Here is a 24,762-nt window from a genome sequence, read left to right as displayed (position 1 = left end):
TTAGAAAAACAGACAGATCATCTGATTGGCGAGTACCAAGCGGGTTTCAGGAAAGGTCGATCATGTGCAGACCAAATATGGAACTTGAAGACGATATTAAGGATTCGCCGAAGTGCCAGCACGATCGTCACCTTTGTGGATTTTAAGAAGGCGTATGACTCTGTGGACAGACAGACAGTATTTGATACTCTAGAAGAACTCAGAGTGGACAAGAAGACCAGAGCACTTATCCAGCAGACCCTCACAAGTATGACATCTAAAGTGAAATTCCTTGGAGAAATCTCTGAGCCTTTTGAAATATGTACGGGCGTTCGTCAAGGTGACGGGATCTCCCCTATTCTGTTTAACTTAGTTCTAGACAAAGTTATTAGAGAGTGGGAAAAGGATATCAAGGGTGTGAACATCAGAAATTTGGGAAGCAAGGTCAATGTGAAATGTTTAGCCTTTGGTGATGATCTCGCAATCATTACTAAGACCAAGGATGAAACAAGGTATGCCATACAGAGACTACACAATATAACATCAAAGGCAGGCCTCCAGATATCCTACGAGAAAACCAAGTACATGGAAAATCTACGTCAAAATAGCAAAAGAACTCCGCTAGAGATGAAAAACGGCACAATTTCACAGGTGCCCTCCTTCAAATACCTTGGAGAAATTATACTACCATCAGGATTAGACAGTAGTGCCAATGTAGAAAGAAACACCGAACTACATAAGGCATACAGACTGACGTGCAATTACTACAACAAAAGAGTCATATCGCGTAATGCAAAATTACGACACTACAAGACAGTTGTATTGCCCGAAGCTTTATATGCCTCAGAAACCATATGCTTAGGTGGTCACTCTAAAATTACAGAAATTGAAAAGCAGGAGCGGAAAATTTATGGTCCTACGAGAGAAAATGGAATGTGGATTAAGAGGAGAACAGCGGACCTCTACTCCTTCACCGACAGGTTTACTGATGCCGTACGGAAAAGGCGCCTTAATTTCTATGGCCATATCTACAGAATGAACAGCGACAGACTAACTAAAAGATTATTCAAAGTAATCAACTCAAAGAAGGTCAAAATAAAATGGCTAGAAGAAACTAAGGCGGACCTCCAAGAAATAAATATCACAGACGACATCATGGAAAATCGTGGAGCTTTTAGAACAAAAGTAGCCAATCATAAATTTAGGGAGAAACCAAAAAAGACAACTGGTAGGAAGTGGTCGACAGAACGCAAGATGCAACACAGTGCATTCATGAAGAGATTTTGGGAGGATAAGAAGGCACAAACCATCAAACCAACTAACAAGTTCAAACGCGCTCTATGAATGGGCATAACGAAGAAAGAAAGAAGAAGAATAAGTAGAAGTGGTACTGGTTTAGACCCTAGTCCAAGTCATCATCAACCGATTAAAACATGAAAAACAATGCACAGGCAAAAGAAAATAAAAGATCAAGTTCACTCCGGATCAGTAGAAGAGGCGATATAAAAATGACGGGGGTAGACACTGTACAATTCAAAAGAAGTAAAATGTAAGTCACTTAAAAGAAACAGTGCGTAATTTTCTGAACAGCAGTATGGCACACGTAGTGTTAGGCAAAGTCTTATAATGTTTATGAAAAGCGGAGAACGGTTAAATGAGCTAGCTTGTATACACTGTCAGGCACAAAGTCATAACACAATCGAACACATATGAAAATCCATAATCGTGCTGAAGCTGAAGATGAGTAGATCAATTGAAGTAACTTGCCAGCTCCCGGTGATCAGCGCGATATATTCAACATCAGGCACTGTGGTTTCAAACGCCAAATGATGTTATAAATTTAAACACAAAATATTTATTGCGGAATGTAAAGACAAGTTCATTCTAAACAGGGGAGGGGGAAGAATCAGTTCAGGACAGTCATTGTTTACCAACGAGGAATCAATGTTATTGCAATTACATCCTCACTGATTAGACATAAAACTAAGAATATAACTCTGGTTTTGTGTATAAATAATTCACACATGATTGTTTGATTCCTTTGTATTTTGTTTGCTTTATGAAAGCATCAGAAGAATCAGTTCAGGACAGTCATTGTTTACCCTGATTAGACATAAAACTAAGAATATAACTCTGGTTTTGTGTATAAATAATTCACACATGATTGTTTGATTCCTTTGTATTTTGTTTGCTTTATGAAAGCATAGTACTACATTGGTGATATTCTTATAGCAGAAAGACCCACTCAGAGTGATTGGATCCTGATATGAAAGTGACTAGGAAGCATCCTAGCTCTAATAATAAACAGTATAATTTCTCATAGATTTGGAACTAATAATCCAGAACTGACCGACAAACTGACTGACAGATAAATAAAATTAATTCTCTCTAACCCTACTTACTAAGAATTTTTCTTCTAATCATTAGTTCCGAGATCCATATCTTCATGATATAAATTTCCAACACTATAACATTGCTCTTCTTGTCAATTATTTGCTTCACTGACTTACCACTTTACTTAGAAACTCACCTTGACTGTCTCATAGTTAATAAGTGAGTCAATAGCCTTGTTGCTAGCCTCATTTTCAGCTTTATTCATGTAAACACGGAATCTGGTCCGCCACTGAGTAATGCCCAATGTGAATATGGTGTAGAGTGCAACGCAACCCAGTGATACTCCTGCGAAGGCTGCACCACATTTGACACCCTGAAAAACATATATCTCATGAATCATTTCCTCCTTTACTTCCTCCAATGGGCACCAAGACTTGCCAGTTACTTAGAAACCTTACCAGAATGGTGCTAACGAGAGCCAGCTCAAATACTGTTGGCACCACATTGAAAACCATCGCTGACAATACAAAATTGATACCTCGACTTCCTCTGTCTATGGTCTGAAACAATGAATGAAAGTAAAATCACAACCACCAATATTCAAGTCTCTTGAATTATACAAATACATACAGTAAATAAAATGCATAATAATGTACTACAAATATTAGCATTTATTAATAGCACATCTTCTGAGAAGTATATTACAAAAGCCATAAGAGGGAGAAGGGGAGGAGAGACGAAAGTTTATCACCGTCCAAGTTCAATACCAAATAATATTAAAAAATGGCATCTTGAGATATGAACATGGACATTCTTGCTCTGTCTCATGCTATATAAGATATCTTGAACTGCAATTTGTTCACAATCCGAGCAATGTCTCAGTGTTTCTTAGATACATTTCCTGAATTACAACATAAAAACTGAATGCTCTTATTTTTAGTATTGAACTAGGAGAGTGATTTGGAAAGAAATAAAGATGTAAAATTTTTGGTCATAAGGACACTTCACCACATACAAACGTTCTCAGATGTGAAAATAGATCCAATGACGTACCTATTTTTCAAGAAGCAAGAGAAAATCTGACAGTACTTGCGAACCATTTATTGTGCTTTCTGATAGATGGCTTAACAACCAACTACTGAATTCCTTGCTGGCAGGACCTAGTGTTTACAGTGCACTATGTCTCCTGGTGTGGGCTAGAGCAATTTTGTTACTTTCATTGATCTGTCTCTGTCTTATCCTTGGCTTTGACAATATGAAAGTGACTGAGGTATGAGCGATGCTAGTAATGCCATTCCTTCTGTAGCCAGTCCCTGTTATGAATGGCGTGAAAATCTTGCTCAGAGAGTCGGTTGGGCATGCATTTCAGTGGGCTTGGCAGACTGATATGTAACAGCAACTTCTGGCTCAGTGAGGAAAGTAATGGGAAACCACCTCGCTCCTCATTTCCCTAGTACGCCTCTTCAGTGATGCCTAGGCCATGTATGACAGCTGATGGCAGAGCTGTTGAGGATCCAACGAGCCTTAGGGCTGAAGACTGAACATACATACGTACATACATACACACACACACTTCTTATCAAATAAACTTTCTGGTCTCGAACTTCACCCCCTAATGTTGTCAGTAATTAAACAAGTGGAGGCTTGTGGGTTTGTAATATTAAGGTTAGTTACTGACAATCACAAAAGTAATGCAGATATGATGAGACGATTGTCTGAAGGTAAAACAATAAAATCACAAAAATGTCATCCGGAAGACCAAAACAGACCTTTATTTCTAGCTTTCAACCAGTGTCACATATTGAAGAATGTTAGAAATTTACTTCCAGAAAAGATAACGAAAGACAGACATGAAAAAATAACAGGAAGGCATCCAGAAAACTTGTATAAACAGCAATCAAAGGAAGTAATTAAGCCTGTTCCCTTCCTAACAAGGGAACACGTTGCACCTGTGAACTTTGAGAAGATGAATATAAAAAGGAGCAAAAGAAGTGCTCTCTACAGAGGTCACCACTGCTCTGGAATATCTGAAGGAAAATTATTCCCAGTTGAAAGCACAAGCTTTCAAGAATTACAGTGCAACTATTACTTTTTTGAAATTCATTAATGCATGCCACCATAAAGAGAAAATGCACTTTTTTTACACGAGCGATGAGAGACTATCATGCTTGGAAAATGAATTTGTGGCATACCTGGCAGAAAATAAGACATAGAGTGAAGCAAAGTAAAGACACATATGAAGCTAATCTAATGACTACTTTTTCAACCGTTAAGTGTATCAAGTACCTTCTGACCTCTGGATTTCATTTTGTACTAATGAGAACATTTAACAGGGATTCAATAGCAAATTTCTTCAGTAAAATTAAGACATATTTCAGGAAGTATTGATATGTTGGGTTGTTTGGCAGTAATATTCAGCATGAACAGGACATTGAAAACAGGCTTATTATCATTATCATCATCCCACACATAGAGAAGTAAAGGACAAATGGAAACAAAGATCACATCAAGCAAGAAAGTGCAAAGGAAAAAGATTTTGCAGAGTACTATTCCAAACTCAATGACAAGCATCTTAAACAGCCTTAATTAACCTCCACGTTAGTTCAATTATTCAAAACATTTTCTCACACTATTTATGTTCTATTTTGTTTACTGTAATTTGCATGCACTACCACTGATCTAAATTTCAGGTCTTGGATTTGTTACTGTGGGACAAGCATCGATTATGTACATTGGAAGTTTTATAGTACATTAAGTGCAGAAGGAAACTCGGTGTAAACTGTGGTATCAGCTGATCGGCAAGAGTAAAATTAGTTCCCCACTGCCATTTACTAATTTATATCAGACATGCTTCAGATAAGCTGTGTTACCCAACTGAAGATCTAGTGTGGATAAAGACCATAATTTTCTAATTCATGTGCCAAGTTGCAAAGTGTGTGTCTACCAGACAGTGTGAAACTTTGAATGACATTGTTCTGCCTGTACTGACAAAATCCTCTTTATTAATGTGCACTTCATCTTTTGAATACAGCCATAATGAGGAGTTAACCAAGCTGATTTGTAAAACAGCAATTTCTATCTTTCTTGAAAAAACTGCTAGCGGAACAACAGAACGATATGAACATGTGAAAAACCTAAATGGAAAACCTTTAAGTCAGAAGATATTAAGAGTTTAAACTGCCTGGAAATGAGGGGAAGACACTAAGGAACATCTCTGCAGTGCTCTGAGGTAAGTAGCAGAGGGTTGTAACTCTAGGCCTACTACATGTACAGGGTTCCAGTTGAAGTGACAAGGCGTTATAAACATAGAGGACAGCAATGACATTTCCTAACGGAGACAAAAGAAAAAAATCTGGCATTGCGTCAACCCAGGGGAAAAAATATGAAAGTCAGTTATGATCGTTTGGACATGGGCTGCGAACACAAGCACATACAGAGACACAATAAAAGTCATCATAAAGAGATCAAAGGGATGACCTAGCAATGATGGGTTAATACAATACATGACAACACTTCGTGAGCTTGCACTGTTATGGCTCTCAACTGAATGAAATGGAGACAGTAAAATAGCATAGCTTCTAGCTGGGACAAATGCTGATGAATATGAACATAAAAGAAACAGGCAAATGAAACACAAAACACACACACACAAAATAAATAAATAAATAAATAAATAAATAAATAAATAAATATACAAACAAGCAAACAAACTACTGAGTCATAAATGAAAGAAAGAAGGGGTCAGAGAAGAGACAGATTATGACGAATGAACTAATTTAAGAACTTTATAAGCCAACATGACCTTATCACAGAGATAAGTGAGATCGAGAGAGGGAGAGTAAAATCATACTCAGAGTTCCTTGTTACATGCACATAGTACAACTACTACTTTTTTGTTTTATCTGAAAGTCCTAGTATTTTAATGATGTTTACTCGGCAACTGGAAAGCAATATTACACCCAACCGATAGTGGTATTTTATCTACAGTGTTACACAAATGATACCTGAGGAAGTACTCGGGAATGAGGTTTAGCTCATATGCCTGTCTGTCTCAACCATCTTACTTGATTGTTCATATTCTTCTTTCTTTTTTTTTGTTTTAATCACTGGGTAAGATATCTCAGAAGGGGAAATTTGATATTATACGAGTTTCAACATTTAATAAATTATTTTTACTCATTCATACATTACAAAGGATGAGACTATTTATTCATGAATTCACTAGAACATTTTCTCCCAATTAATTGCTTGACAAAAAATTACATTAAAGACCGAGTGGCCATCAGTATAACTGGCCCCCCTCAATGTTGTCAACAGCCTCCTCTGAGGGTAGATGAACGAATTGAGGTCAGGGTACTCTCTTGTCCTTGGGGTGAGAAATTGCCCCTAAAGGCGGATGAACCTATACATATTGGTCAACGGCATAGAATGGAGAAGGCAACGGGAAAGCACTCCATTAAAGATCCTAAGGATATCCCAAGTAGAATGCAACCATGGAAGCCGACATTAATGAGGAAACGTTAATTACTGATCATGGATTTCGGAACCCAAGATCTGGCAGGAGAGGTAAGAGGGCTTGTCAGGTCATTAGCAAGTGAAATCCCTCTAAAACCGCCATGAAGATGAGAATATGGAATGAACAAACGCTATTGAAAGCTGGAAAACTGGATGAAGTGAAAGACCAGATGAGGAAGAATGAGATAGATATATTAGGTATGTGTGAGACAAGATGAGAAGGAAATGGAGACTTTTACAGTAATGAGTTTAGAGTAATTTGTAGTGGTGGAGAGAAAAGAGGAAAGCATGGAGTGGCAGTTATAATAAGAGGAAAATGGTCAAATAATGTTTGCAGTACCTACCATGTCAGCGACCAGTTAATGATGGTGAAAATTAATAGTGCACCTGTGGACTTAGTAATAATTCAGACATATTTCCCAACATCGGCTCATGACTTGGAAGAAGTGGAGACTATGTATGAAGATATTGAAGAACTATTAAAACTAACTAAAGAAAAATATAATTTCGCAATAATGGGAGATTTCAATGCAATAGTGGGATCCCATACAGGCAATAAGACAGTAGGAAATTTTGGTCTGGGGGAAACAAATGAAAGAGGTGAAACTTTGGTAGATTTCTGCAGTCAAAATGATATGGTTATTACAAACACATTATTTGAAGTTCCTCTTAGAAGAAGGTACATGTGGGAAGCGCCAGACAAAAGACAATTTCAGTTAGATTATATACTAATGAAGCAAAGATACAGGAATCAGATAAAATCATGCCACAGCTACCCAGGTCCTGATATAGATAGTGACCACACACTTGTATTAGCCAAGTGCAACATTAGATTTAAAAGAACCAAAAGATTTGTCAAAAAGAAGTGGAGACTAGAAGGACTGAAAGAAGCAGCAACAAAGGCAGCTTTTGAAGAATGAACCAATAAAGTAGATAATGAAAGTGATGAGCCAATGCAGTGGAATGACATAAAGATAAGGATAATTGAAGCAACAAATGAGCTTTTAGGAAAAAGGAAATTGGAGCCCAGAAAACCTTGGATGACAGAAGAAATATTAAACCTAATTCAAGAAAGGAATGAGTGCAGGAAGGAAAACAATGTAGATGACTACAAAAGGATTAAAAATCAGATCACAACAAAATGCAGAGAAGAAAAAGAGAAATGGACCAAAAACATTGCTGAAGAGATAGAAGAAGATATAAAAAAGGAAAGCAGGATCAAGTTTATAAGAAAATCAGTGCCCTTCAGTACAAAAAGAGAACCAAATCTGCAGTAGTAAAAAACAAAGAAGGAAAGTTACTGATAGACAACAATAAGATATGTGCTCGATGGAAAGAATACATAGAAGAACTGTACGATGATAAGGATTTCAAGAATGACAATAAGCTAATTGAAGATATCAGCGTGTGGAAGAGAAATTCAAGGTCCTCCAATCATGAGACATGAATTTGAATATGCCCTTCAGAGTCTGAAAGAAGGAAAAGCAACCGGTGTAGATGACATCCCAGCAGAATTATTGAAAAATTTAGGTATCAACATGAAAGACCAGTTATTCAGAGTAATAAACGAATGCTACGAAAGAGGAATCATGCCAGAAGACTTCACACAATGCAGAACCATTACCATACCTAAAATAGGAAGGGCAGTTGACTGCACCAATTATAGAATACTATCAATATTAACACATGCCTCCAAGATACTCCTTAACATAGTTAAGAACAGAATAAAAGGAAAAGTAGATAAGTATGTTGGAGAAGACCAATTTGGATTTAGAAAGGCAGAGGAACAAGAGAAGCAATTCTGGCCTTATGTATGTTATTGGAGAGAAGGATGGAAATGAATAGAACGACTAATCTTACCTTCATTGACTTAGAAAAAGCTTTTGACAATGTGAACTGGGAACTACTGTTTAGAAATATGAGGAAAATAGGATTGGACTGGAAGAACAGAAGAATGATTAATCAACTGTATCTGAACCAAAGCACAAAAATAATCATCAATCAGGTAGAAGAAAAGGCCAGGATTAGGAAAGGAGTTAGACAAGATTGTCGCCTATCACCATATTTATTTAATATGTTCATTGAGGAAGCTATTCAGATCATGAAGGAGAAGACAAAAGGAATAAAAGTCAATGGTGAAAGGATACATTGTATCAGATTTGCAGATGACATCGTATTACTTGCACACTCAGAAACAGAAATGAATAGAATGCTGAAAGTCCTGTCAGACACTCTTAAACTATGAAAATTAAAAGTAAACAAATGGAAAACAAAAGTAATGGTAGTACAGAAAAATATGGAAGAAATTAAAACCAATATAAAAATTGATGGAATCAGAATTGATCAGGTGAAACAATTCTGTTATCTTGGTAGTATGATAACAGAGGATAATAGATGCTTCCTGGAAGTAAAGAGAAGAATAGCATTGGCAAAAAAGGCATTTATGAGCAAGAACATCATTTTAACCAGCACACACATGAATATAGGTGTCAGAAAATCCTTTACAAAATAATTCGTATGGAGTATACTTCAGTATGGAAGTGAGAGTTGGACTCTGGGTAAATCAGAAAGGAATATACTTGAAGCTGCTGAAATGTGGATATGGCAGGAAATGACCAGAACAAGCTGGATAAAAAAAAAAATAAAAAAAAAAAAAACCAACCTGGAAGTCTTAAGGGAAGTTAAAGAAGAGAGAAGATTTTTAAAGGAAATGGAAAACAAGAAATTAAAATTTATTGAACATATCATCAGACACAATACTTTCATCACTAACATACTTGAAGGGAAAGTGCTGGGAAAGAAAGGGAGAGGAAGACCTAGCATGAAGTATTTGGACGACATCAAGAAGAGGTTAGGTTTTGTCAATTACATGGAACTGAAACGAACAGCCAACGAAAGAAAAAAGTAGTTGCATCGACAAGGCATTAGCCTTTAGAATATTGATTGATTGACCCCTACATATCTATTACAATCCCTCACGTGGTATACTAAGATGATGGTATCACAACGGCTGCCTTATGATCCCTAGGGACAAAGTTATACATGAATTTCTAATTTGTTTCATATTGACTTCTGAAAGAATATTATGACTCATGTGTGTATCAATAAACTGAGAATCTTACATATGAAAATGGAATGTGGATTAAGAGGAAAACAGCGGACCTCTACTCCTTCACCGACAGGTTTACTGATGCTGTACGGAAAAGGCGCCTTAATTTCTATGGCCATATCTACAGAATGAACAGCGACAGACTAAGTAAAAGATTATTCAAAGTAATCAACTCAAAGAAGGTCAAAATAAAATGGCTAGAAGAAACTAAGGCGGACCTCCAAGAAATAAATATTACAGACGACATCATGGAAAATCGTGGAGCTTTTAGAACCAAAGTAGCTAATCATAAATTTAGGGAGAAAGCAAAAAAGACAACTGGTAGGAAGTGGTCGACAGAACGCAAGATGCAACACAGTGCATTCATGAAGAGATTTTGGGAGGATAAGAAGGCACAAACCATCAAACCAACTATCAAGTTCAAACGCGCTCTATGAATGGGCATAACGAAGGAAGAAGAAGAATATAACTGCAGTAAACTTAGGACAATTAGGGCTGAAGTTACACAATGTACAAAATTTTGAAAATTACAAATGTTTTGAAACATTATCATGTTTTGCATGATTACTACAGTGATGAAGAGACTTTATCTATTACATCTAGTCATTCTCAGGTATCATGTAGCTATATGCCTTAATATGGATTTGAACCTTTTAACATGCACTTATCATTTGCATGAATATTATTGTGCCATAAATCTGTATCTTGATTCTTTGCTTCAGTCCTTATAAACATGACACTGTCAGCGCACCTATTTTTATCTCATGCTCAGCTGACTTCCGGCCAAGACAATCTTTGTTTCAGGTTCTCAGGTTCTTTGTTGAGGTTGACATTGCGACTGGTCACAGTTTCCCTCCTTATGGCTTGGCTGGTGGTTGTTTGTGTGACTTTCCATCATTACTGACACCACTGCTGTTAGTTCAGGATATATGCTTCAAAGATGTGTTCCATTCTGCTTCCACAATTAAGAAGATATTTCCCTTTCCAATTCCAGATGATGGATGGTCTAGAGATAAATAGGAAAAGTACAAAATGACCTACACTGCTCAAAAAAAAACTTTAGTTATGTCCATATCTACATCATAGAAATAGAAATAGAAATATATTTATTTAAGGTCCCTTTGGCTGTAACTAACTGCCACTTTAACTTAAATGTATCACCTAACATACAAAATCTAATAAAAGAATACATAAAAAGCGTAAGATACATTTTCCTACACATGCATATTGAAATGAAAATGAACATGCAATGGAAACAAACCATCTCCTTTTCAACAATTAAGAATCGAAACAAAATGCATTCTCTGAACACTCAAGACATAACTTCATTGCACAATGTATCATAAACAAAGTGTCCCTGACCATACACCAAAATAGCTATATGGTAATTAAACACCTTAACAAGGTGTATTACCCCCCCCCCCCCCCCCCCCTACATAGATAATAGCTTCACAATACCTTTCCATGCTTCTGACAAGGTACCTACCCTATGTTCAGTTGAGGCAGACATCCCTGCTCTTCCTAAGGGCGTCTTCAAGGGCTTGTAGAGTTCGAGGTGGTGTATTTCTCACTTGCATGCATTGCTTCAGCTGGTCCCAAACTTGCTCTGGAGCATTCAAGTCAGGACTTCTAAATGGCCACTCCATTCGTTGCTTTTGCAGGAATCTCTGAATTATGTTGGCATCATGCAATCTAGCATCATCATGCATGAATACTGCGTTTTCTCCAAGTTGCTTCACATTAGGAATCGCATGTGACATTAAGATCTCATCAATGTACCATCAAGCAGTTAAGGATCTACTGCGAATGATCATGATATTGGTTTTGTGTCAAGTTTACGCCTGCCCACACCATAACAAATTAATCTCCATATCTAACAGTAGACTGTACAGTTGTCAGATGAAACTGCTCCCCACTTCTTTTCCAGATTTGCAGACAACCATCTGAACAATACAATATGAAAGAGCATTCATCTGGGAACAGCACAGCATGCCAGAAACCAAGTTCTTTTCCTTCTTGCCCCCAGTGTCTCACCTAAGTTTTTCTATCATACTTGTCACATTACTTCTAGGATTGAAATCATTAAGCACGAACCTTGCAGCCTTTCACTGTACCATCTTTAGTTCATTGATGATCACTGTTTGGTATGGGTCCCAAACAGCTGCTCCATATTCCAGGATTGGCCTGACGAGTGCCTTTGAGTGTGTACTGCTGCCCTTTAGCATACTCATCACAAAATGCATGGACTTGTACGCTTTAGAAATTACACTTCCTAAGTGAGTGTCCCAATTTAGATCTCTCTTTACATGTATTCCTAGGTACTGTATTTGCATTAGTCACTGTCTACAAGAGAGTCCAATCCAAGGCAGTATTGAAAGTCCTCTTGCCCATTCTTATGAGAGTGCATTTTTGTGAATTTATTTTTGTTTTGTTAATGAGTGTCCACTAATGCAGTATGTTTATTTGGCTCATAATAATCTATTTTTGTCAGCGGTTCATATTTTCCTGTATATTACACAATCATCCGCAAACAATCTGCAGTCACTTCGAATTTTGTTCGGCAGATCACTGATAAATGCCATAATTAGAAGTGGCCCACTAACACTACTAGTTACTACTACTGATGATAATGAAACTTTGTCAGAGTATTTACTTCCAAATTTTGCTTTAATTTTTTGCGTGTGGTCTGTCAAAAATTCTCGGATCCACAAAACCAACATTTTATCAATGTTTGTTTCCGCAGTTTTTGGATCAGATTGTCATATGGTATTACATTAAAATCTTTAGCAAAATCAAATTACAATAGCATCAACTTGCACACTTCTGTCTATTAACTCGCTAATATACTGAAAGAGACTTAGCACATCGGGGCAAAACGCTGGCAACCAGGAATGAGTTAGCTGGAAAATTTGTAATGTCCAATAATGGACCAAATATATTGGTATTATAAATTTACTCATTCGGGACAAATATTTCAGGTTCCCTATGAGAACAACATCTATACTATCTGATGGCCAGGCATGCATCAATTTTTGGAAATGAGAGAACGTCTCTCATAGTGCATTGGCACTGCCGGTGGCTCCAAGCAGACTATGCAGTGGCCTCCACGGTACGCACTAGCCATGTGTCTTGGTAGGTGTGCTATTTACCAACTGATGAGCCCAACTTAGCACACTGGGGCGAAACGCTAGCAACCAGGAATGAGTTAGCTGGAAAATATGTAATGTCCAATAACAGACCAATTATAGTGGTATTACATACCACTTAGTCGAGCAACTCGTCTCCTTTTTCCCAAGTCTTCCCAGCGCAAACTCTGCAACATTTTTGCAACACTACTCTTTTGTTGCAAATCACCCAGGAGCTGCTTATCTTTGAACTTTTTCCAGTTCTTGAATCAAGTAATCCTGGTGAGGGTCCCATACACTGGAACCATACTCGGAGTCTTACCAGAGACTTGTATGCCCTCTCCTTTACATCCTTACTACAACCCCTAAATACCCTCATAACCATGTGCAGAGATCTGTACCCTTTATTTACAATCCCATTTATGTGATTACCCCAATGAAGATCTTTCCTTATATTAACACCCAGATACTTACAATGATCCCCAAAAGGAACTTTTACTTCATCAATGCAGTAATTAAAACTGAGAGGATTTTTCCTATTTGTGAAACTCTCAACCTGATTTTTAACCCTGTTTATCCTCATACCTATGCCTACTGTCCATCTCACAACATTTTCGAGTTCATTTTGCAGTGCTCACAATCTTGTAACTGATTTATTACTCTATACAGAATAACATCATCTGCAAAAATCCAAGATATCTGCTACTTGCTGGAATCCTACAAGTTAGCTTCAGTGGAATAACCTTTCCTAAATCCAAACTGCCTTCTATCGAACAAATTATTGATTTTTCAAACGTCTAATAAAATCAGAAAGAATGCTTTCCCAAAGCTTACATGCAATGCATGTCAAACTGACTGGCCTGTAATTTTCAACTTTATGCCTATCACCCTTCCCTTTATCCACAGGGACTACCATAGCAACTCTCCATTCATTTGGTATAGTTCCTTCATGCAAACAATAATCAAACAAGCACTTCAGATATGATATTATATCCCAACCCGTTGTCTTTAGTATATCCCCAGAAATCTTGTCAATTCCAGCTGCTTTTCTAGTTTTCAACTTTTGTATCTTATTGATTCACCTGAAAAAAGGTCCGACTCGTTGGCTGAATGGTCAGCGTACTGGCCTTCGGTTCAGAGGGTCCCGGGTTCAATTCCCAGCCGGCTCGGGGATTTTAACCTTCATTGGTTATTTCCAATGGCCTGGGGGCTGGGTGTTTGTGCTGTCCCCAACATCCCTGCAACTCACATACCACACATAACACTATCCTCCACCACAATAACACGCAGTTACCCACACATGGCAGATGCCGCCCACCCTCATAGGAGGGTCTGCCTTACAAGGGTTGCACTCGGCTAGAAATAGCCACACACACACACACACACACACACACACACACACACACACACACACACACACACACACACACACACACACACACACACACACACACACACACACACACACACACACACACACACACACACACACACACAAAAAAACCTGAAAAACCTGAAAAAAGAATAAAACTATCTTTCCATACAAGCTGGGTCCAAACGCCCCGCAGGAAGTTGACCAAGTTAGTGACCTTGGAGTCCAGCTTGACGAGGGTCTTATTTTCACCGCTCATATAAACAATGTGATAGGAGAGGCTTACCAGTCATTGGGATTTATCATACGGAACAATAAACTATTTAAACTGTTCAGGAAGACTAATTCATTCATAGCACTCTATAATGCCCTTGTATGAACAAAACAGGAATATGCTAGCGTTTTAAGGAAACCAAGGTTCGATAAATATATTAAGTTAATCGAAAGAGTACAAAAACGTTTTGTAAGATTCCTTCATCTCCAAACACATGGCTTGTATCCATTTATGGTGCCATACAAATATTTACTAACCAGTGTTGGGATGACCAGCCTTGAAAATCAGAGAAAAATAATTTATGCCAAGTACCTCCATAAATTACAGTGGCCTTCGAAAAAAAAAAACCAATCCTCTCTGGCGAAGCATGAAAAGGTGATTTATCCTAATTTAGGTGTGCTGATTTCAAGTATGTAAACCGTTTTTGCCTATTATGTACAGTTTTTTTTTGCTATTTGAAATCCAAATTTGACATATTGTTGTAATTTCAATAGAAAACACCATAATAGAGAATATATGTAATTTTGATGGGACATGATCAAATCGCAATGAATATACAAAAAAGTAACATGTTCACTGATAGAATGTATGAATCTCACTACAAGAACACTATTGTTTGCTGCACTTTGATGTGAATGAACGCTGTGTTGATTTGCATTTGTGTTCCTCAGTAGTGTTATCTCGCACTAGACACCAACAGTAATCTGACATCATGGAGACGTCCCATCGCCTCTGATACCTTCGTTCCAGTTCTTTTAGATCCTGATGTTCCTCGCTGAATGCTCCTAAATAATCCACATGACTGTGCAGGAAATGTAATTTTAAGCTCATGCGGTAACCCAATTTCTGGACGTTGTACAGCATGGTTTCCACAACATGTTGGTAGTTTACATCTTTAACATTACCCAGGAATTTGCTACAAACATCCTTGAATGATTCCCATGCCTGAAGCTGTGTTTCGTTCGTCGTACTGAATGTCAGATTCGACATAAGCTTCTGAATTTGGGGGCTGTCAAAAACACCTTCCTTAATTTTGGCATCCGACAGTCCTGGAAATTTCCGACAGAGGTACCGAAAGCACGGACTGCCTCTATCCAAACTCTTCACGTACTGCTTCATAATTCCCAATTTAATATGTAAAGGGGGCAATAACACACCTTGAGGATCAATTTATTTATTTATTTACATTTTATGGCCTTCATTGGACCACTCTAGCCAACTTTATAAAAAGAATTTTTCGGTTTCCTGTCAGCCCAGTTCTTCTTCATTCTCTCTGATCTTATCCTTCTTTCTTCATTGGAAATCACTCTTCCTATTGTCTGTTTGTTGATTCTGGTTTGCAGTCTGGTTTGCTTCTCAGTGAGTTTCCTGATTTTTTCCAGTTTTGTTTCTTAAGTCTTCCACTGTAATATGTAGTTCATTCATATATTCCTTGATTTCTGTAATCCACTTAATGTTGCACTTACTATTCCATAATTTTTCTATTATTCTCCTGATGATCCTGTTCTCTGGTGTCCTAATTAGATGTCCAAAAAATGAAACGAGTTTCTTCCTGATTGTGCTCACTACTGGTTCTATTTCCTTGTAAACGGTTTCATTAGAAGCTACTCTCCAGTGTCCATCTTTTTGATATGATTTGTTGATGAACGTTCTAATGATTCTTCTCTCTATCTTGAGTATTTTGTCTATTTGTGCAGTGTTAGTTGTTTTGAAGATGGTTTCACTTGCGTATGTTATTTCTGGTTGAGTGACTGTTTTGTAGTGTTTAAATTTTGTTGCTATTGACAGGCCCTTTTTGTGTAGGTATTCTTGGTGATATATTGTGCTCTGGTCAATTTATTTATTCTTTTCATTGAGGGTATATGTTATGATTTCTCCCAGATATTTAAATTTATCTACAATTTTGATTTCTTGGTTTCCTATGGCAATTTTGTTTATGAGTGGTGGGTCAGTAAATATGATTACTGTCTTTTCAAAAGATATTCCAAGACCAATTTTCAGTAACCATCTGTAGTTCAGTTTCTGCAACACCATAGATAAATTGTGATAGTTTTCACGAAAAGATGTTGAATGGGTGACTGGCACTGAAGCAAGTTTATTTCGATTGTCAAGAAGAACACCTTTGAGACTTCTTTTACTGGTATCAATAAATAGATGCCAGTCCTTTGCTTGGTAAATAGTTCCAAGATGATGAATCAAGCCAGGGATATCACAGCAAAACACAAGTTTGTCTTCGTGAACAAAAAACTGCCAGAATTCTTCCTCCCAATTTCTGTAACAATATGAATTTGTCCCAGGGAGTAAAAAATTTCTCTCTTTTAATCTTGATCCTAAAAGTTCACCCTTTTCTTTAGTGAGGCTTAGGTCATGCACCAAAATCATTTAAGTCACACTAATTATAAATCTGATCAAAAATTAGATGTTAGCTTTTCCGGCGTTTGCTCTATTAACCAGCGTTTCGTCTTAGGTCTGACACGACTCGTCAGAGTGGGATGTGTCAAACCCTACCCACTGACGCTGGGTGTATGCAGGTGAACTTATCAGAAGCCTATTTAAGAGGCATACGGGAGATAAAACTCCACAATGGAATTAATGCCCGCCTAGCAATTCCAAATGGAAATTCTAAGTTCCCATGGTGGGAAAAGCCGGAAAAGCCAACATCTAATTTTTGATCAGATTTTTGATATGCTCTATTGGTGGAAAAACATCTAATTCCCTCATGGGAACTTAGAATTTCCACTAATTATAAAGACGTGGAGTTTTATCCTCAACATCCGGTACAAAGGTATCATCACCATCCTCCGGACTTGAAGATGACAAAGACACACTCTCTGGTAACTGTATTGGTGGTTTTAGAACAGGAATATCGGGTCCATGTGGTATGGGGGTTATGGCAGATGGAAGGCAGGGATACACAATGTGCTTTTTGTTTTTTGTATTGAACCCGGGCACTTTACATACACAAAAATAACATTCATCAAAATGATTTCTCTGTTCCTGCCAAGCCATTGGGATTCCGAATGGCACTGACGGCAACGATCCATTGTACCATTGCCGCAGGTTTTCTACACACGTTTTACACACAAAATGAGGTGCAAAATTCTTGTCCTGATCACCTAACTTCATGTTAAAATATGCCAGGTACAGGTTTTTATAAATGGCATAATATTTTGCTTCTGACCTTTAATTGTATACTGGTCACATATGTAACACATTTTCACCTCCGAACATCACAGCCACTTGCCATTTTAACATAAACTCACTTATTCACTCAATTGACTTCAAGTGCATGTTGTAACTTGTAGACAAAGGCGTGACACACGTTCTCAGATTCTCCTCTCAGACTAAAGAGAAACGCGATCTTGGTGTTTTGACCTTTTGTCTGACATTGTGCATACGTGAATTGAAACTGTTCTAATTGTTCTTCTGGTGTTCCTGTATGATTACCTACTCCCCTCCAAAACAGAGCACATTCAATGTTTTCTCTCAGACATGTCCATACCTGTATTCCATACAACCAATCCAAACCTCATTTACAACAATCAAGCTTCATTAGCATAAACATGAGACGGACTTGTGACAAATCTGTACGCGATACGAAACAACTGTTAGTGGACCGTATGAAACAAACATTAAGCAATGATCATACACAGACATTATGGAGAGACTGACTGTGGATGATTACAATAGGATGCAAGGTGCTATTTCCACTTTTTTTTTTTTTTTTTAAGTGGAGGAACGGACTGCGATTACATAAAACATGATGCATTTGACTGTCGAGTGTCATGTTCTCTAGTTAATTAGTGTACAACTTAGCACACAACAAAACAGCAACACACCTATCATAGATTTACCTACTTTTATAACAATTTGGGATATTTCCTCATTCCTATCCAAAAGGGGTTATCTCTGAAGTATCTAAACATATATACATAGTATGTAAACACAGACACACTACCATATAAGGAAAACAACAATTATTGCCATAGAAAACTTTTTATAGTGGATTAATGTCGCATTAATACATTAAAGGTTTTCTGTAATGAGCAAACGGGAATATTTTTATTTTGTTACATTTATACTGATGTTAATATTAATGATAGGACATCCATCACGTACTGTACATTTAGAATCACAACTTACAAGGGAAATGTCCATACTGTCATATCGAAATTGACAATGAAATTTGTTAGAGAGGATGAGGGGTCCATAATAAAGCAATGTACAAAAATTCAGCTGCCATTTCGATCTGTAAGGACCTGAAATCGATACAGAAATGTCTAATAGAACAGCACGCATTAGCGTATAGCTTGACGTGGACAGCCGTTGTGACCAGCCGAAGCGACCGGGTTACCTTGAGCTTTCTGCGCCAGTCAGTTGACACATTTACCTTTGAAAGAGCAGTCATGAATCTGACAAATGGTCTAGAGTATGCTTTATGTTATTTCCGTGAAAAAGGTTCAATCCATTTCCCGTCGAATAACTTCGGAAGAAAGGGAGATGGGTCGACATGGGATCGAACGAATTGAAAATCATCCCATGGGTGCCAGCATCGTCTCGGAGTCATGTCTGGAGAGAAATAGTGATAGTGAAAGTGACAGTGCAAGTAGCATCATCTCATCTGCATTATCTGAAAGAGAAGGCAGCACACCATTGACAAGAACAAGATGTATTATGGATCCGATTCTGAGCCCCAAGTCTGATTCCCGTCAATCCAGTGAAGAGACGCCGCAGTCACCTAGCAAACCTACTAGTTCAAACTATGCTTCCAGCCCACAGAAGAAAGTGAAACAAACAGTAGATCTTGCATACAAGAGAAAAGCTGTAAATTTATGGTTAAATAAGGGGGCTAAGAAGCGGCTTTCATTAACAACTGTTCGCAAAAGTTGTTGTAAGGCGACATCACTACGATAACTGTACAGGTAGAAGAACCAATTAGAATCTACATCAGTAAGCCTCATTGAGCACAGGAAATTGATGCATACAGAATTATTTTCTCGCTTTACAGAAGCAAGAAGACTGAAGAGGAATGTATGTGATAAAGACCTGCAACTGTGGGACTTGGAAATTTCAAGAGAGATTTCAATGGGGCAAACTAATTTCAGCGCGTGTGCTAGTTGGTCGAGTCGTTTTACGAAAAAGTACCGAATAAAAATTAGAAAAAATATGAGAGCTGTATCCTGTACTGTACCATTACGTTACAATTGACGTCAGTTGACATGAAGATAGATCGGAAGAAAAATGGCGCAGATCAGATTCAAGCGTTAAGAATGCACGGAATAACTTTTTGTGACAAGTTGACCGCAACTAGGAGGCAGTGCCTGGCGAGATGGAAAGGAAACTCTATGAGAAATGAACCATTGTACGTAAAAAAAATTGGAAAAACGTTCTATTATTATCTACCTTGGCAATAAGATTTCATCAGAAACGAACTGTGAATTGCAATTACCTAACCAGAAGAACAACTATTATAATCAATACAACCATATCAGAGTCCATACGAAGGAAGAATCTAGAAACAAACTACTGAAAAATACGAAAAAACGGCAGGGAAGCACATATAATAGATTTCAAATACTGTGCCGAAGAAGAGGTGTCGGAATACGGCAATCGTAAATAAGGCCTAAACTGACTTAGGAAACGGCCAGATTTCCTCAAATAATCCGTATAACCCATCTATAAGATTCAAAAAACATTATTCAGGCAACAGATTTTACCAAGAAAGAACCAATTTATAAGAATATAATTAATTCTGAGCTTTATCTAGAGAGGATAAGAAATATAAATACAATTAGACAAAGTCCTTGGAAGAGCTATATATACGGAGAAATAAGATGTATTCTGTTAAATTAATAATATCTTTTCGTTGCATGGAAATTGGATACGAAATGGAGCGAGCGCAAAGCGATGGAGGAAGGCTGACCACATCATCGTAAGCTCAAGCCTGGCGACCTAGAGATCCAGCATGACGTAATCCAGTGCAAGGCTAGACGTTCCGAGATGCCGTGAGGAGGAAGAAGAAAGCAACGTCAGACCTAAAATGGCTTGAGATAAGTAACATTTTAAGAAATTTAACTATAAAGTATTTCATTTAGTGTAGTATAATCGTAGGAAAGCTGAAGTGCCAAAGATATGACCTGTTTGTGCCAATATGTGAATTCTAAGGCATATGCCGGAGAAAATAAGCACAGATACGTATTATTTATGTGTAGTAATATACTGCCGTGCTCATAAGTTTGATCTGAGGTTAATGTGAGCAGTATCGGGAAGTGAATAAGGATGTTTTTGAACCAATATGTTTAAGAGTACGTCGTATATTAAGTTAGGCAAGGCTAAGATATGAAAGTGCAATGTAATAATAATAATAAAAAACCTAGGCTACCCAATGACCAGATTGAATAACTAGGCCAATATCGTCCATATTTACGATGAGTTGGAATAAATAGTAGCAGCTTGCGATGTTATGAAAAGATATTAAGGTAAAAGAAGTGTTTTACTGCGACGTAGTAGTCATTATGAAGAAGTTGAGTAGAGATATTGATTGAATGCGGAGGAATCGCAGTAATTAGAAGCATGAATGATAATATGTTGTTGGAGATTTGAGATGTTGAATAGGTATTGTGTAAGTAAATGATTGAAGGAAATAGGTGCGAATTTATGCTTAGCCACAGTTATGTTGTGATTGAAAATGAGGCAAGCAGTGGAATTAAGGCCTAGATATGTGAATATTAAGTGTAGTAAAGAGGTTAGATGGTCAATTGGTCGAACTTAAATGAAATATGGAGATAGGTTAGGCGTAATTTACATGTATTTGAAGTGTATATGGGAGAGAGATACAGTCGCCTAGTAATACATTTGTCTCACATAGTGAATATACAGTATTGGAGCATGCGTTAACCTGAAAATGGTAAAATTGGTAGGCAGTAGAAAGAGTCATTTTAATTGAAAATACACATAATATTTAATTGATCTGTACGATTCTGGCAGGTTATGATGATTGAAGAACATGGAGATGGTACTCGTAAATTAAGATATTTGATTTTATTTTGGCACATATTTTTAATATATAAGGATGTTGGAATTAATATTAATGGTTAGGATTAATTTCTTTTAGATACTTAAGATGGCATTTTGAAGCCATAATTGGAAAGAGTTACTTATCTCATGCCATAAACAAGTCAAAGGCGCAATTCCCAAACCAATCCCAAAGAATACTGCAAATAGACCTAAAGGAAAGAAAGACCACTCCCTCCTTTAATAAAGAGTAAATCCTAATTGTCCCCATGATGAAATAAAATGATGAAATGTGGTCATGCAGCAAAATAATAATTGCCCAAATGAATTAAAGGTACCTGCCCAATTTTAATTATATTAATTCATTAATTTGAGCTGTCAAGAAAGATAATATGTGATATTCGAATTTATTTTCCTCTATTACCAGAGATGGTCATTATTTTGTTAGTTATAGTATTGGCATGCTAATAAATTAGTTTTAAGATTATTCAAGCGTTTATTTTCAAAGGTAGAGATAGGAAGATTAGTTGTAAGGATATATTTAGACTGGTATTTCGGAAATCATGATATTCAGAGGCTCATATTGATTCTACGGTAGGATTTTGGAGAAAAATGAGTGACTTATTGAAACATACACCCTGTTCAACGGAACTTGCGAAAGTAAATAGTATTTTGAATATGTATAGATGTTTTTACCCTGAGATATTGACTTAATATTGACAAGCAACCACCGCGTTTGATCTGTATATCCATCCCCAATTTCGGATAGTTAATTAGTACCAATTAAGTGGGAATATTGCGCGGGCAACGTCATATTAATTTAGTACCACAACATGAGGTGAGTTGAATGGAAGTACAGCGCGATGGTTATACCTATACTTTTATCAGTCCAGTGTGGAACTTGGTAAGAATTAGGGCTGCGATACCACCAAAGGTTGCATTAAATTTATCGCCCATACTTGGGGCAAGTTGAATAGAAAAACACCGTTGTCGCAGGTTGCAGTACGTATCTGCAAGAAGAAGACGACAAAAAGATAAAGTTGCAAAGAAATTTGTGGAAGCAGCTACAGAGCGATTTTTAGACTACACCCCTTCTTCAATATACAATACTGATCAGAGTGGTTTCATGCGCGAAATAAAAGAGAAAAGGACTCTATCATTTGTTGGTGAGAAACATACAGAAACAGTTGCTCAATCAGTTAGTGCACTCACCCATTCGTACACAATAATGCCTACAATCAGTATGGCCACTACTCTTTTCCCAAAATTATTCATTATACTGCAGGAGGCAATTGGAACTTTTGGTCCAAAAGTTTCCAAAGAAATGTTTCATGCCAGAAATATAATTGTAACAGCCACAAAATAAGGGAAAATGGGAAAAAACAGGAATTAAAGTATTGGTTTAAAGAATCATTCTTCCCATTTGCGGAAGAGAAGTGTTTGCTACTGCTAGATTCCTGGACTACATGTAGTGATAAGAGCTGTCTTGAAGACATTCCTCCAGGCAACAGTACAGAAATTCTCCAGATTCCTTCCGGTACTACAGGGAAAATACAGCCCTTGGAAAAGTTTTTCTTCTGGCAGTGGAAGGCTTTGTATCGCTGCTTAACAGACATTGTGCCGACTTGTGAAGACTTTCCGTTTGATGTTTATCAGAGAAACAGCATACTGAAAATGCAGTTCTTCCTTCATTTTCCATTTTCATCCACACGGTTCAAGGACATGATTAAATATTTGTGGTTCATAACCAATTATACAACGGAGACAGCTCCCAAGTTCAAAGTGCCTGCAAAATACTGCCTTCAAATAAGTAAAGAAAAGTGCGAAATTTCATTGTCTATTTCAATATGATAGTACGGACAGTTCCCTTGTTTGTTCTAAATGGTTGTACCATACCCGATCTTGGGTACGTCCCATGTGCCTCTTATTACACATGTCTTGTGGTTTTTCTCCACAACTTTCTTAAGGTGGAAATAGGAACTTTTGAATAGACCCTCCTCAGTTGAGATAAACATTCATCATGCTAATCTAACACTACATTGGTTAGTAAGAGACTAAAATAAATAATTTTTAAAATCAACAAATCCATCAACATTACAGAAGTTGAAGTGATGTCACACAGCCATTAATCATCCTTACACAACACTTTACAAAATAAGCCTCCAGACAAAATTAGTGTATATCTTGTAGAGCAAAGTGGGGGGGAGAGAGGGAGAAATTTTTCAAGGCACATAGGAAGAAAAAAAAATTGAATTTCAGTTAAATTAACTCATAGTTGTCTTTGAAACGAAGAAACTGGTATGCTTTCTTTAATTTAAAATATTTGGTAAACTTAAAACATTTAAGGTATCGTAGGAATGGTGACCTACAGAGGATATATACAGCTTTATAATTTTGCCCTCTAATTAAAATTCAATTAAAAATCACAACTACAGTACTTGAGGGAAATTATATGCCTACCTTGGAAAGTGCACCTGTCTGACGACTCAGGTGAAAACTAAGGTCCAAGTTATGGAGATGCAAAAACACATTTTTTGCTATACGTCTGATAGAGTGTTGTGCTACCTTGGCAAACACAGCATTACGAAGTTCATTGAATCCTGCAGCACCAGCACGCGCTATACCATCTGCACAAATATTTCAGTTTCATATAACTACTGGGAGAAAGATTCCAGCACTCACTAATTAAAAAGACAGTTGCCAAAGTACAGTCAAAGAATTAATTGTGACAGAAAAAATATCTTCTGGGCAATACTATCTTTGAAAATAGAGTATCTTGCAAAAGAAAGGAAGAATATCAATAGGGGAGAGAAAAATGATCAACTAATTTGATGTAAGATTTGAAATAAATAATATGCTAATTCATAATGAGTGTCCATGAAAACTCGATCTAAAGTTAAATTTATTGCAACAAAATAGGGCATATTTGGAAAAAATATGACATTGTAATAAATAAATGAATGAATGAATAAATAAATAAATAAATAAATAAATAAATAAATAAATAAATAAATAAATAAATAAATAAATAAATAAATAA

General features: G+C 37.1%; 1 protein-coding gene across 2 annotated transcripts in view; it reads right to left on the bottom strand.

Annotated features, from left to right (window-relative positions):
• The window catches only part of ABCB7 (ATP binding cassette subfamily B member 7), a 181,247-nt gene that overhangs the window by 96,169 nt on the left and 60,316 nt on the right, over positions 1-24,762 (bottom strand). For both annotated transcript variants that reach the window (XM_067156839.2, XM_067156840.2), the window contains exons 4-6: positions 24,183-24,349; positions 2,772-2,873; positions 2,510-2,686 (exon numbers count right to left, since the gene is read on the bottom strand). In XM_067156839.2, coding sequence (XP_067012940.2) covers positions 2,510-2,686; positions 2,772-2,873; positions 24,183-24,349 — 446 coding nt within the window. The remainder of the gene's footprint in view (positions 1-2,509; positions 2,687-2,771; positions 2,874-24,182; positions 24,350-24,762) is intronic.

This window comes from Anabrus simplex, chromosome 1, assembly GCF_040414725.1.
Source record: "Anabrus simplex isolate iqAnaSimp1 chromosome 1, ASM4041472v1, whole genome shotgun sequence".
Taxonomy (NCBI): domain Eukaryota; kingdom Metazoa; phylum Arthropoda; class Insecta; order Orthoptera; family Tettigoniidae; genus Anabrus; species Anabrus simplex.
Note: the sequence above shows the minus strand (reverse complement) of the source record. Positions and strands in the feature narration are given on the sequence as shown.